This window comes from Condylura cristata, unplaced genomic scaffold, assembly GCF_000260355.1.
Source record: "Condylura cristata isolate star-nosed mole 26May11 unplaced genomic scaffold, ConCri1.0 scaffold00009, whole genome shotgun sequence".
NCBI lineage: Eukaryota > Metazoa > Chordata > Mammalia > Eulipotyphla > Talpidae > Condylura > Condylura cristata.
Genome location: NW_004567110.1, coordinates 39,174,643 through 39,188,670, shown reverse-complemented (window position 1 = coordinate 39,188,670; position 14,028 = coordinate 39,174,643). Strand labels below are relative to the sequence as shown.

The 14,028-nt window shown below is 37.3% G+C and overlaps 1 protein-coding gene across 2 annotated transcripts in view; it reads left to right on the top strand.

Annotated features, from left to right (window-relative positions):
• Positions 1-14,028, top strand: part of ZBTB10 (zinc finger and BTB domain containing 10) — a 31,723-nt gene that overhangs the window by 1,026 nt on the left and 16,669 nt on the right. Inside the window, exons 1-2 of one of the 2 annotated variants that reach the window (XM_004679777.2) lie at positions 24-995; positions 9,217-10,102. In XM_004679777.2, coding sequence (XP_004679834.1) covers positions 24-995; positions 9,217-10,102 — 1,858 coding nt within the window. Of the gene's footprint in view, positions 1-23; positions 996-9,216; positions 10,103-14,028 lie in introns of those variants that run through there. The other variant, XM_004679779.2, reaches the window with a different exon arrangement.

Sequence of the window (14,028 nt, the reverse complement as noted above, 5' to 3'; positions counted from 1 at the left end):
GGGCGGCGGCGGCGGCGCGCGCCATGTCGTTCAGTGAAATGAACCGCAGGACGCTGGCGTTCCGAGGAGGCGGGTTGGTCACCGCCAGCGGCGGCTCCACGAACAATAACGCTGGCGGGGAGGCCTCGGCTTGGCCTCAGCAGCCCCAGCCAAGACAGCTCCAGCCGCCGGCGCCGCCGGCGCCTCAGCAGCTCAATGGGCGGGGGGCCGACGAGGAAGTGGAATTGGAGGGCCTGGAGCCCCAAGACCCGGAGGCCTCCGCCGGGGCGGCTGCCGGCGCCGAGGAAACCAAGGAGTTACTACTCCCCCAAGACGCGGGCGGCCCCACCTCGCTGGGCGGCGGTGGCGCGGGGGGCCCCCTGTTAGCGGAAAGGAACCGTCGGACTCTGGCCTTCAGAGGAGGCGGCGGCGGCGGGGGTCTCGGCAACAATGGAAGTAGCCGCGGCCGCCCCGAGACCTCGGCGTGGCCCCTGAGGCATTTCAATGGGCGAGGGCCAGCGGCGGTGGAGCTGGAGCTGGACGCGCTGGAGGGGAAGGAGTTGATGCAGGACGGCGCGTCCCTGAGCGACAGCACCGAGGACGAGGAGGAGGGGGCGAGCCTGGGCGACGGCAGCGGGGCGGAAGGCGGCAGCTGCAGCAGCAGCAGGCGGTCGGGCGGCGATGGCGGGGACGAAGTGGAGGGCAGCGGTGTGGGAGCTGGCGAAGGAGAGACTGTCCAGCACTTCCCGCTCGCGCGGCCCAAGTCCCTAATGCAGAAGCTACAGTGCTCCTTCCAGACCTCTTGGCTCAAAGATTTTCCCTGGCTGCGGTATTCCAAGGATACTGGCCTTATGTCCTGCGGCTGGTGCCAAAAGTCCCCAGAGGACGGGGGATGCGTAGACCTTCCTCAAGTGGGGCATGATGAGCTTTCGCGAGGTACCCGCAACTACAAGAAAACCCTGCTTCTGAGGCACCACGTCTCTACCGAGCATAAACTCCACGAAGCCAACGCCCAGGTACTGTATATCCTGCTCCTACTCTTTCAGATTTTTTAGGAAAGGTTTATCAGCAACAAAACCACTTCCCTCGGTGAAGGCAACGTTCCAGTTGCGGAGAGGTGCAGGGAGCGGTTTAGAAAAGCCTGGGAACAAGTTTTCGAAAGTTCTGTCGGGGGGGGGGGGGGGGGTGGGATGGACTGACAATTTTCGAATCGTAACGCTGGATTTGTTGGGTTTGTGTGTGTGTGTGACTCTCGGTTCTTTGCTCATCTGATTGAATCAGAAAGCTTAAGAAAGCGAGGCTGGGGGTCTAACCCTAAAAGGACGACTTTGCGGGCAAAAATTTTATTAGTTACGATTTTTAGAAAAGCTGTCTTATGTTTCATAGTCTGTTAATAGCGTGTTGGTGGAAGTCAAACCTGGCAACTCTTCGACGAATGAATTAAACAATAACCTTTGACGCTACCTCTTTCGGGTAAACATCCAACCAAGAAAATTCTTTATATCAGGTCAGGATAATGTGAAATAGGAGAGCTGTATATAAATGTAGAGGAAGCTATTTGGATAACTCCTTTCTCATGAATAATTTCATTGAATTCCTCCATTGAACTTCTTTTGAACTTTCTTGCTAAAGCATGCTCTTGGTAAATGACTATAGTTTTTAACTTATTTCCTTTTACCCAGATTCTGTGCTGAGATTTTTCTGTAATCCCCTTCTCTTTTCAAAAATTTCTTACAAATGCAGTTTGCTTGTAACTTAACATATTAGAAATGTTTAATGTGAAGTTACTTGTATCAAGTAGTTGATTTGGACTGGTAGAGAATATATTTACCAAACTCCTTGAAATCGTAAGTCCTTAGTTACAAAACAAGTAAGCTGTGCTTTTAGTTCTTAGTTCTTGTTTTAATATTCCATTCTAAAGATAGTAGTTTTAGGATTTGATAATACTTTTGCAAGCCAAACAGATGTTGATAAGTTCTCCTTTTAAGACTATCAGGTAATCAGTGGTTTGGATGGAATTCATTCTTTTGTATTGGCAACCAGTCCTTCGTTTTAGAAAGTCAGCTTTCAGATATTACTCCCTCCATAGAGTTTGTTTACTGAAACTGGAACGGTCGTGCTGTTCAGAACACTTATATGCGAGTTAATTGGGCCCTATCCAGTAACCCCATAGCTCAGAAGTTAGGGCTTTAACCTTAAAGCATAAGGTTATGTATCCCAGTGGACAATGGCATGGTTTTTTTTCACAAATTTTCATTGCTTAAGCTTTAGAAGGAAGGTCACTTGAAGAAATAAAGCCCAAAAAGGTTAAGTAAATTGTCCCAGGTCCTAGAGTCCTTGCTCACGACTGAAACTAGAGTCTATGAGGAATGCTGGGGGGGGGGGGGCGCGGAAAAAAGCGTCTGGGAGTAAATCTGGGTTCACATCTTGCCTTTCTACAGTTACTAGCTTTGTGAGCTTGGGCAGTGAGGTGAAGTGAACTAACATTTCCTTGTCTTCCATGTGTCAAATACATATTTACCTTAATACTGCAGGGTATCTTGTTCGGTTTGAGCTCATATACAGTCTCCTTGAAGGTACTTAGTAAGATGATGGAGGTAGGGGACTTAATAAAATGAGAATACTTTTCTAAGTAAGGATAGGTTGGTTATTTTTAGAACCTTAAGGAAGACAGTGAAGTGCAGTAATAGACCAGTTACTCCTGGTCAGCATACTTGCTGGGAAATCTGAATGGGGATGCAAATTGTAATTAACTATTTAATGAACTTAAACTCAGGTGAAGTCAGAATTAGTTGGATAAATGTATGGTAGGAATGGGTGATAGATCTCTAGTGGAGTAAGTCTGGATAAGGGGGTTGGTTCTGGGTAGAAACTTCTAAACTTGATCTCTAAATTAGCCTTCCTTACCTCTTAAAAAACCCACTTTTTAAAGATAAAGTCTGCAAAACCACTTTCTTTTAACTTCAGGACTGTATAATTTAGTAATATTTGTCTGCATATTGGTTGCCTTTATCAGATTTAAGGTTATTCTGATCTGAATTGACCCTAATTGCTTCTCATTTTTGTTACAACTTTAGTTTCGAGCGATATCTTGCTGTTGATCCCAGGCAAGATCTTTGTCTTCTGATTGAATTTGAGCAGTATGTTCAGGAGTGGACTTCTGATCAACAAGAGTTCAGTCATTTTTTTCCCATTGCCTTAATGCCTTTGATTACCTATAGGAGGCAGTACAACACAGTCTGTGAAGCACTCTATGGGAGTTTGGTTAGGGAGGACCTGGTCCATCTAGTTTCCTCATGTATGCAAAGTTAGCACATACTCACTTTGTAAAGGGTAACCATTATTATCATTACTTAGTTTCTTCACAGATAGCTATATAACAAGAATTTTTGGGGTGTGACCTGGTACCACATGAATTCATGTTACCAGTTTTATCAGTTTGGAAGTCACTTTTTCTTAAGGAATTAGTATTGTCAGCATGAACAAGAAAGTTCTTTTTCATATCTCCAGTTCTTTGAACATTCTGAGACTTTCTCATCATGCATGCATTTTTTCCCTCTGGTTTATAAAGAATACTTGGCGTTAGATTTCTCCTTTCTTAAAATATTGAAATGAGAGTTCTGTCAGGAATTCTGTTTGCAACTAGGGGTAGTTCTCTCTTTACCCTATGTCATTAAAGGTTACTTCTCTTATTTTTTGCTGTGTTTAATATGTTTCTATGTTTTCTAAAAGTAAGGGAAGTCTTTTCATTCTGTGATGGTGGTTAAAAAATTACAAAATGTAAAAAAAATTACAGAATGTTCTATAATTTTATAAGTTTAAGGACTATTGGTAATGTTAATGTTTTCTGACTTTGTCCTGAGATGTTTGAATGCAAGTATATAGAGGCAATAGAAGTTTTAGCAGTGACTACCACATTATCTTGGTTCGGGTCACTTTATAATGAATTATGAAACTTTTCATGGGCTAACACATTCTGTCAACCTTTCCATTTTACCAAGCCTCTAAAACATGTACTCAAAGATGTTGTTATAAATTTAGTTACCCTTCCTAGAAAGTAAACAGTGAGTTGAAATCAGTGATTGTATTTGAAAATTCTAGTTGGAAAATGTTGATGTCAGCACCTATAGCAAGGTAAGAGAGATCTACCTTACTTTTGCATTAGACAAAAACAAAAGTCAACAGCTAATTTTTTAAAAACAGTTTAGGAAAAAATGTCTGAAAAAAACTTATGAGAGAAAGATAGTTAATTATGAACTTCTTATGGCTATTTTATATAATATTCTATCTAGACTTCAACATTCATTTATTGTGTTTTGATATCCAGTAAGGTTTATTTTCCCTGTGTTTTTCATCTTTTAAATAGTATGTGCGTTTCTTACAGTTTGTCTACGTTAGCTTCTTTTAAACTTAGGTGCTACATACAAACCTTTACGCAAGGCATTTTATTTTCTCTGCTTTTTTGGAACTTGTAGTTTAATAAAGACAAATAGGTAACAGTAGAAATACTAAAACTCATGGATAATCTTTTTACAGGTTGGGAAAAACTTTGAAGCATTGGGTTGAAAATGCACTTGTATTAAAAGCATAGGTGTTGAATTGGGCGGTCAGAGCATTCCACGCACTGCAGTTGGAAGCAGTATGAGCAAGATAAATTCATGTCTTGATGTGCTTGAAAAGTGGATAATTTGGTTAGTCAAAAGAAAATGTTTCCATAGATAAACAACACTTTATGGAATATGTTAGACGGAAACAATTGTATTTTCTGTTAACAAATGGCTTAGCTGTTTTATGCAGGAGAGACTCAGGATGAAATGTGTAGATTGCTGTTTGTAGGTACTTGTGTAAGGGTTTAGAATTTGATGAGAGCTGGCAATAAAGCATAGCTTTGGAATCCAAAATAGAGTGTTAATAATCACCTGAAAGAGTTCCGCCCCAGACCTACAGAATTAGAATTTGAAGGGGATAGTACTTAAATTAGCAAGAGAAGATCTATCACTCAAGATCTTAGCAGTGATTAGAAGATTGCTAGAGACCTTTCTTTCTCTATTGCAATTATTTTAGCCAGCAATGACACAAATATATCACAGGCATTTATTTGGAATCACTTTTGCTGTGGTGTTATTTGGTCTTATTCTAGAAAGGGAATTTGACTTTCCCCATAAAATTTGGAAATTTTTTTTTAACTTTTAAATACTTTTTCAGTGGCTTGCTACGTACAGCGGTAATAAAAAAAAAGTTTTTGTTTATAATGCTTTTGGCTTTGATGTTTGTGTCAGAAATGTCTTTGTTTTGCTAATCCATTTATTAAAAGGATTGTAATTCTGGGTAGGAAAGTAAATACTAATTGTTAGTTTTTAAGTAAGTAGTATTTTCTTATTTATGGATTGCCTACAGATGAGCTCACATTGCCACTGACATTATCTCTCCCACTCTTTCCCTTGGAAGGGGGGAAACCAGGTGATAACCTGTAAGTCTCTACAGGTTTGGTGGCTGTATCTAGCTCTCCAAGCCAGAAGGTTGAATGAAGACCATGATTCTTCTCCAGCCTCCCTTCTACTTTTCTGTAACCACTCAAGTTCTACTGATTTTATATTCCAAATATTTTTCCAGGTTCTTCCTCCCCCTATTAAGATTATGGATCTTTGCTAGTTAAGGTCCTTGTGCCTTGCAAGTATGTTGCACTATGAACAGTAACTTCCCAAACTGGCCACAGTATCTACAGTCTTAGTCCCTTGATAGTAATCTTCCACTCGCTGCCAGTCATCTCTTGTGTCTGTTAATCCAATCAGACTATTTAAAGTTTTGTAAGGTTATGGTTCTTAATCTTGTGGGATATGTAAATCCTTTGATGATCTGATGAATAACATTTGTGCAGAACTAGCCTCAAATATATTCATAGGTGCATATTTGCATTTCTTGTGCTTTGAATCACCTTGATGTTTGAGGATGCTGTAGTTCCTCTTGGTTCTTTACCTCATGCAATATTATTTACTTCGAATACTTATCTTCTCATCTAAGGCTCTGTTCAGATTAATCCTTTTCTTTTCAAAAAGCCCCTTACCTCTATAATGTCCCGCCCCCATCCCAACTGAACTATCCTACTATCTGCTCACTTAACTACCTTGTCATACTCCAATACTTTTATTACTTCTCCTTAAGTAGTAACTTCAGGTTGAGAACCATGGTAAAGTTGGGGTTTTTAGGAACTTTTCCCCTCTGTAAATAAAATATTACAACTCATTTTCTGGAAATAAATTTGAAGGTAAGGATTTTAACTACAGGAGCTTTTTCTTCAGTATCATAATTTTGGTAGAGTTAATTTAAAGGTCTCTTCCTGACCTAAAATTATAATTTTACAAGCCTCTTCACAAATTAAAAAAAAGAAGACGACACTGTATTTATAGAATCACTTTTAGCTTTTTTGGATATTTGAAGTCAATGTCCATTTTCTTAAAATCTTGTTTAGCCAGTTTAGAGTAATGTCAGGGCTAAGTTGTGCTTTCCTTTTTGAGGAAGGAAGTAAGTTTCCCAATATTTAAAAAAGTCCAGTTTTAGAAATATTTAAGCCTTTTCATTGTATTTTTACTTATCAGTTTTCTCTTGTTATCAATATACCAGAAGTGTATGTGGAATGTTGAAGGAGGAAGGAAAGTGACAACATGACCTCTTGGAACCTAATTTAAGTTTTTTCTTTAAATCTAAGAATTGCTTAATTTGGTTCTGCTAAAATATCATATTATTAGTAATTTATCTTACAGCTAGGTGCTCGTTTAGCTTTGTTTTAGTCAGTTCCCTTAGAGTACATGCACTTTTGTTCTAAACCTTTCATTTTGAGGGACTTGATAGTTGCTACCAAAACACAGGTATAGTGCTCTAGTCATTGATTAAAAAAAGAGATTGCTGGTGGTGTTTCTGAAAGAGGGAACATTTCTTCTATAGTAATAATGAGAAAAAAACAGCTGAATATTTTTGATTTGTGTAATTTGTTTTACAGTAGCATGGACGCATGTTTTGGTGGATAGACTTTGGTCTGAGTTATTGTTTTCTGAATTAGTATATTTGGTCTGGCCATAGCATAATAGCAGAGAATTTTAGAAAGTGAGCTTGACCCAGTGATCATATCCTAAAATGACTGTTTCTGTTAGCTATAGTTGCCTTCTTGAAGTCTGTTGTACTGCTTGATGTATTAATCTTAGGCAGTTCTTAACTTGTAAATTCTAATTCATTGCTTCCACAAACACTTCGTGATGTGCTGCCAAATTTTGATCAGTACTTAAAATTTTTACTCCTTCAAGTATTCATACTGTTAATTCATATATTTACTAAACTATCTATTAACTTTGAACCAAATGTGCTTTGGGCAGATAAAGCTTGCATAGCAAGATTTACTTTCAGGCCTGCACCAAAGGCTAGAAATTTTTGTAGTGAGTAGGGAGTATAAATAATATAGTAAAAATGTTTTATTTGAATAGTCTCATAAAAGGGAGATTGAGTAAACACGTTTTTATTTTTAAAAAATTACAGACTTAGTATGTAATTATTATAGGTGTTTTATTGGTATTTAGTTTTTTATTTTCCAAAAAATTCTAAGTGTTTTCATTCTCCTTTGCTTAAATGACTTATTTACAGATCTTAGAACATCTGTTTTGCCTTAATTCCTTTCTCTACCCCCAAAAGCAAAAATATGGGATTTATTCATTAATATATGTTTTGATTACTTTATCCCAGTGTTGGCTAATACCAGTTTTTGTTGAGGATTAGTATTTTATAAAAGGAGAAAACTAATAATAGAGCATTGGGACTTAATGGTATGATAGAATGTGGAAGAGGGTATTGTAAGGGCTTTATGCTCCTGAGACAGTTGGGTGTGGGGGCTGGTAGAGAAAGACTGAAGTGTGACTGGGTTTATTTTCAGAGAATTGGTATTACTGTAAATGTGGTCTTTTTTGTCAAAGACCTAGAACTGAAGTTATAACTTAACCATATCCCTAATAGGTAAAATGGTGTTTTAGGGTTGTTTAGGAATCTCACTAACATTTAGAATATAGTTCCATGGGAGTCTTTTGCACTTAACTTTCATTTTCTCCTCTCCTTCCCTTTTTTCTCATTCATATTTATGAATAAATTTATGTATATTGCATTGTTTAATAGAAATGGCGTATTTGAAGCTAATATTTGTCCCAAAGAAAACAGGACAAAAATTAACATTTAAATAAGACTGATATTTTCATTCATCTTTTGTATGAGATAGAACTGTCTCAGTAATTTTTTTATTGGCAAAATAATTTGATGTTACTAAACAGGTACTAATCAGGGCACTGAGGTCACACATCTCTCTGCCTTTATGGAACAAAACTACCCTACCCTCTGAGGAAAATTCGAAGTTATTAATTACAAAATATTCTTAATGCTGCTTTATGATTTAAGAAAAAGTCTTATGGATAGTGACTTGCTCATAAATTGTACTCCTTTTTTTTCTTGCTATTATACCACTTTTATTGCTTTGTAGGAAATTTCCTTTAGCAATGCAAAACAGAATTATAATGGATACTTGTAATACACTAATTAAGAGGAAATGTGAAAGTAAATTTTTTGAGTTAAGAAAATTTTTAGTTAGAATTTATGATGCTGATGAAAAAACATTTTTGAAAATTGGGAAATTTTAATACTGGATATGTCTATAGTTGAAGCATTTTCTTATTAGGAAGAGTCTTACCTAACTTTAGCTCTACTTAGATTTTATTAACTTTGACCTAAACTATTTGACTCACTGTTTGCCCAGACTTAAGATGAGATGCAGCTCAATCAGAAGAGTCTACTGCATTTCATCAGTTGAAGAGATAATAGAGCAGCTAGTCTGACTAATATAACTGAAACTTTTTTTAATAAGGACATATTTGTTCTTTATATTTTAATTTTAAATAATTCTTAAACCATGCCCATAGCTTATATTTGAACAGCATAGCATTAATGTGTTATTCTGTAAATCCTGATGATCTTTATTCAAATGTTTGGTTTTTCTTATAGCAATAACTTGGACCAAGCTGTTCATTCCTTTACTCTCTAAATTTGAGATTGTGAACATTTAAGTTGCAAAAAACATAGTGATCACTTAAGAAGTTAATATATATGATAAGTGCTTTTCAAAATTTATATTGGTGGTTTTTGTTTTCCTTGGGTTTGGGGCTTTAAAAAATAAACAAAAGTTAATAAATGTTTTCCATCCAATTACAGGAGTCAGAAATACCATCAGAGGAGGGGTACTGTGACTTTAATAGTAGGCCAAATGAGAACTCATATTGCTATCAACTTCTTCGACAACTAAATGAACAGAGAAAGAAAGGTATTCTTTGTGATGTCAGCATTGTGGTGAGCGGAAAAATCTTTAAAGCTCATAAGAACATCCTGGTTGCAGGCAGCCGTTTCTTTAAGACTTTATATTGCTTTTCAAACAAAGAAAGCCCTAACCAAAACAATACTACCCATTTAGATATTGCTGCAGTTCAAGGTTTTTCAGTCATCTTGGACTTCTTGTATTCTGGTAACCTGGTGCTCACAAGCCAAAATGCCATTGAAGTGATGACAGTGGCCAGCTATCTTCAAATGAGTGAAGTTGTACAAACTTGCCGAAATTTCATTAAAGATGCCTTAAATATAAGCATTAAATCAGAAGCTCCAGAGTCTGTAGTTGTGGACTATAATAATAGAAAACCAGTTAATAGAGATGGTCTGTCTTCATCACGGGATCAAAAAATTGCCAGTTTTTGGGCAACACGGAATCTTACCAATTTGGCAAGTAATGTAAAAATTGAAAATGATGGTTGTAATGTCGACGAGGGCCAAATAGAAAACTACCAAATGAATGACAGTGGTTGGGTCCAGGATGGTTCTTCTGAATTGGCTGAAAATGAATCTGAAACTCAAACAAAAGTGTTTGTTTGGAATAATATGGGCTCCCAGGGAATTCAAGAAACTGGCAAAACAAGGAGGAAAAACCAAACAGCAAAGAGATTTGTTTATAATATACCACCTAATGAAACAAGTTTAGAAGATTGCTCAGTGATGCAGCCACCCGTTGCCTATCCAGAAGAAGAATTGCCATTCATTAAGGAAGAACCAGGTAAATACTATATATACAAAGGTATCTCAGTTTTCACTCTCATTCTGTTTGGGTATAATCTTGACAAATTCTTAAAAGTTGGTCATATTGTTCATTACGAAAATAATTGATTTAGTATGTAATGCTAAACTTGTTTAAAACAAACAGCTTTGACATATCTCAATAGATATGTATATGTGGGTTTGTCAAAGGCTATGTTGACCAGGCATTGCTTATATTATTACATGGTCCATAGATATTTTGACTTCCTTGATATTTAGCTTCTGTGCTCCGTATTTCTTACACCTAGTGCTGGAAAAGATAAAATCTTCAGTTGTATGTGATCAGTCTGTCGTTTCAGAACATTTTTTAGACCAAATTGAATAGTTTTTTATCTTTTTTATTGTATTTAAACATAATTTGTCTAGAGAGATTATTGTATTTTGTCTAGAGCTATTGTTTTGTCCTTACCAGAAATCTTGGAAAGAAGCTGGCATATTTTGTTTGTCCCACTTTTACCTTATTTTCTTTGATTGATTAGAAAAGCCTTTCAAACATTTTCTTAATATATTGTCAAAGGAATGTAATTATAAGAATCCTAACATCATTTGTGTTGTGGGTTATTTTATGAATGGGGTGGTAAACTTTTGTTGAGTGTAAATAGAAAGATTTGAAATTTTTTAGTTTAATTGCCTGTGTCTTAATTTCATTTGAAGAAGCAATGCAGTGGGTTTGAGGTTTTCCTGTGGAGATTTCTTCAAGAGTTATGGATCACTGTCACATATGGTTTAATGCTTGTTTTGCCCCCAAAACATTCTTAGTTGCTCAGTGTCTGATATACATAGGTAATCATCATCCAGGGATGGAATGCTTTCTGATAAAAGGTATTATTATTCTTAGAGGGCCATCTATGAAATGGTGTACCTCATTTTCAGTTTTGGGTTTAGGTTTTTTCTAGGGAGAAATTTTAATGTGAAAATAAGCCTACATGTATAGCTAATACTATTTGCTGTTCTTTTTCTTCATGCTGATCAAGTCTTTAGCAATAAAAATCCTGGTGTGGTTTCTTTACCGTAACTGGGTAGATTTCCTCAGCAGTCTTTAGTTAGCTTATTTGATTTAGAAGGTCTTGAAGCAAGTCTCAGAAATTAAAGCTACATTTTCTTTCTGCCAACATGGTTAATCCTTTAATAGTAGGGCAGGAACCATGTAGTGTTATTTTCTTAAAAAAATAACACAGGCACATAATTTATGGGATAAGCAAATTTTAGGCTAGTAATTGATAAAAATTAATCAGAGCCAATGCTGTTCCTAAAAAGTAATACCAAACGTAATTGAGAGTAGTTCAACAAAAACAAGCACTAGTATTGAACCCCACAGTGCACTGTCAAAAATAACATTACTAGGGGCCCTCCCTGGTGGTGCTGTGGGTTAAAGCACTGCACTAAGAAGCTTAAACCACTTCCACATGAGTTCGATCCCCGCCTGCCTGGAGGAGATCCACATGGCGTGGCAGACCTCTCCTGACCTGCCTGTTCTGCTCCCCACTCTGTCTCTGGCGAATCCTCTCACCCTCTGCATTTCTAGCTTGTACCCCAGTTCTGTATGAATAAATAAATAAATCTTAAAAAAAATAATAACATTACTAGGAATTTTCTTAGCAAGCACCTCTAGCTCTTGGTTATATTGGACTAGGTCTATCATACATTAACTTTTGGTAGCTTAAAATACTTTCAGTATGTCTCTTACATCTTAAGATATTTCTGTTATATCATTGGTATCATTTTGGTTTTGAACCTTGCTTAACTCAATAGATACGGCTTGTACCAGTGGTATGTTTGTACATTCTAGCCATTAAGCTATTCACAATCTTTTAGTACTTCTAAGTCTAACTTCAGTTAGTGCAGAGAATGAAACATGCAAGAGGATTCTGGTTAGGACATGGTATGATATGGAGTAGGGATTAGCAATTTTTGACTATAAAAGACCCAAATAGTAAACATCTTGTTCTCATGGTCATGGTTTATCTAAATGAACATTGTGTGTTCCAGTAAAACTTACTGCTACCATAGGTATGAGTAAAGCAGTGAGTTTTAGTCATAGCTGCACCTGTACATCACTTATAAACTTTGTTTTGTTTGAGAGAATAAATGGAAATTTTGAAAAGAAAACTTAATGTAACTACCAGCGATTCACTTACAAACTTTGCCGTGACCATAATGCTTGGGTCTCCACTGGGGACTTCAGTTTAATTTTGTCAGTTTAACTGGCCAAAATGTAGCCTGGTTGTAGGAATTTTTATTTATAAGCTTTATAGGAGTCAAGGTTGAGATCCACTGAAAAAGTAATAAGCCCACATTGATTCAGGATTTGAAAATGGGCTCTGCTACATAATACCCACTGTGTAAATATGATCAACTTAAAGTTGAACACTTGCTCTCAGTTTCCTCATCTTTAAAATCTGGCACTTATTTCACAGGATTAGTATGAAAATGTAATGACAAACATAAAAAGGCACAACAACTTGTCATGGTCATCTTTGTCCCTTTTACTATTAAGTAAAAGCAGTTTTCCTGTGCATTATACTTTTTGCAAATTTCTGGTAGCTTCGGCTTAAACTTCAGTTTGAATATTTAGAGTTCTTTTTTAAAGCAATCTATTCCAGTGTGTAGAATAACTTACTAAGCACATTGTTGATTATGTTTTAATTTTTAGTTACTGAGAAAATAACTAGTGAATGTAAAGCTTTATACCTAAACACTTGAAAAGTGTATCGTTCATTCGTTTGTAAGTAGTGCTTGGCATATTTGGGTTTGCGGAACTGTTAACTTCCCTAAATCCTTGAACATATCTATCAACAAACCTATGTATATAATGTCTACTTGCCATATACTGAATGAAGCTGGTGTGTGGATTCCTTTAAACCCAAGGAGTTAAAGGCAGAATTGGCTAGGGATGTGACCCACATGACTCAGCAGACCTCTCTTCTGCCCGCTGCTCCTCTCAGCAGTGTACTTCAGTCCATCTGCCTGATCTGCTCCCCACTGTCTCTGCTAAATCCTCTTAACCTCCCATGCGCACAACTTTGGCCTGTACCCTAGTTCTTGCATGCACTCATTATGCATTAATCTTTTTTTTTAATGGGTAAGATACTATGATAAGATAAATCCTTAAGAGGCTTTTTATTCAAGTCATTTTTGATAGAATATTTGAAAATAGACATATAGAAAGGGTAAAAGTGTACTTCTCACTGTTTCATTGGAGCTTGTGGGATTTAATTAAAATCAAAGGAAAGGGCCCTCTCTCTGGTGGCACAGTGGGTTAAAGCTAGCACTATGAAGATAACACAGCCACTTAGCATAAGTTCAATCCCCAGCTAGGGAGGTGATTTACCTGACGTGGCAGACCTCTCCTGTCTTGCCTTTTCTGCTCCCCACTCTGTCTCTGGTGAATCCTCTCACCACCCCCCACCCCCACACACCCCTCTGGCCTATACCCCAGTTCTGTATGCATAAATAAATAAATCTGTTGTTTAAAAAAGAAACCTTACATGCAAGTCATTTTTAAAGAAAAATTGAAGAAAAGCTAGATTCTGGGAAATAAAATATGGGGAGAGGTAAGGTGTCATTAAGTTGCACTGATAATGTAAACTAAACATTTTAAATTCTTGTTGCTGATACATTATCAGAAAACACATTTTAGCCAAAAACACCGATAAAAATCTGAGATTAGAAATTAATTTTGGGCTCTCCCTAGTGACATGACTGGTTAAAGCAGCGCTGCATTATGAAGCTCTCCAAAGCCACTGCAGCAAGAGTTTGATGCTTGGCTAGTGAGCTGACTCAACGTGGCGCAGCAGACCTCTTCTGACCCTCCTGCTGCTCCCTTCAGTAGTGTACTTTGTCAGTTTGACTGTTCTGCTCCCCACTATTGCTGGTGAATCCTCT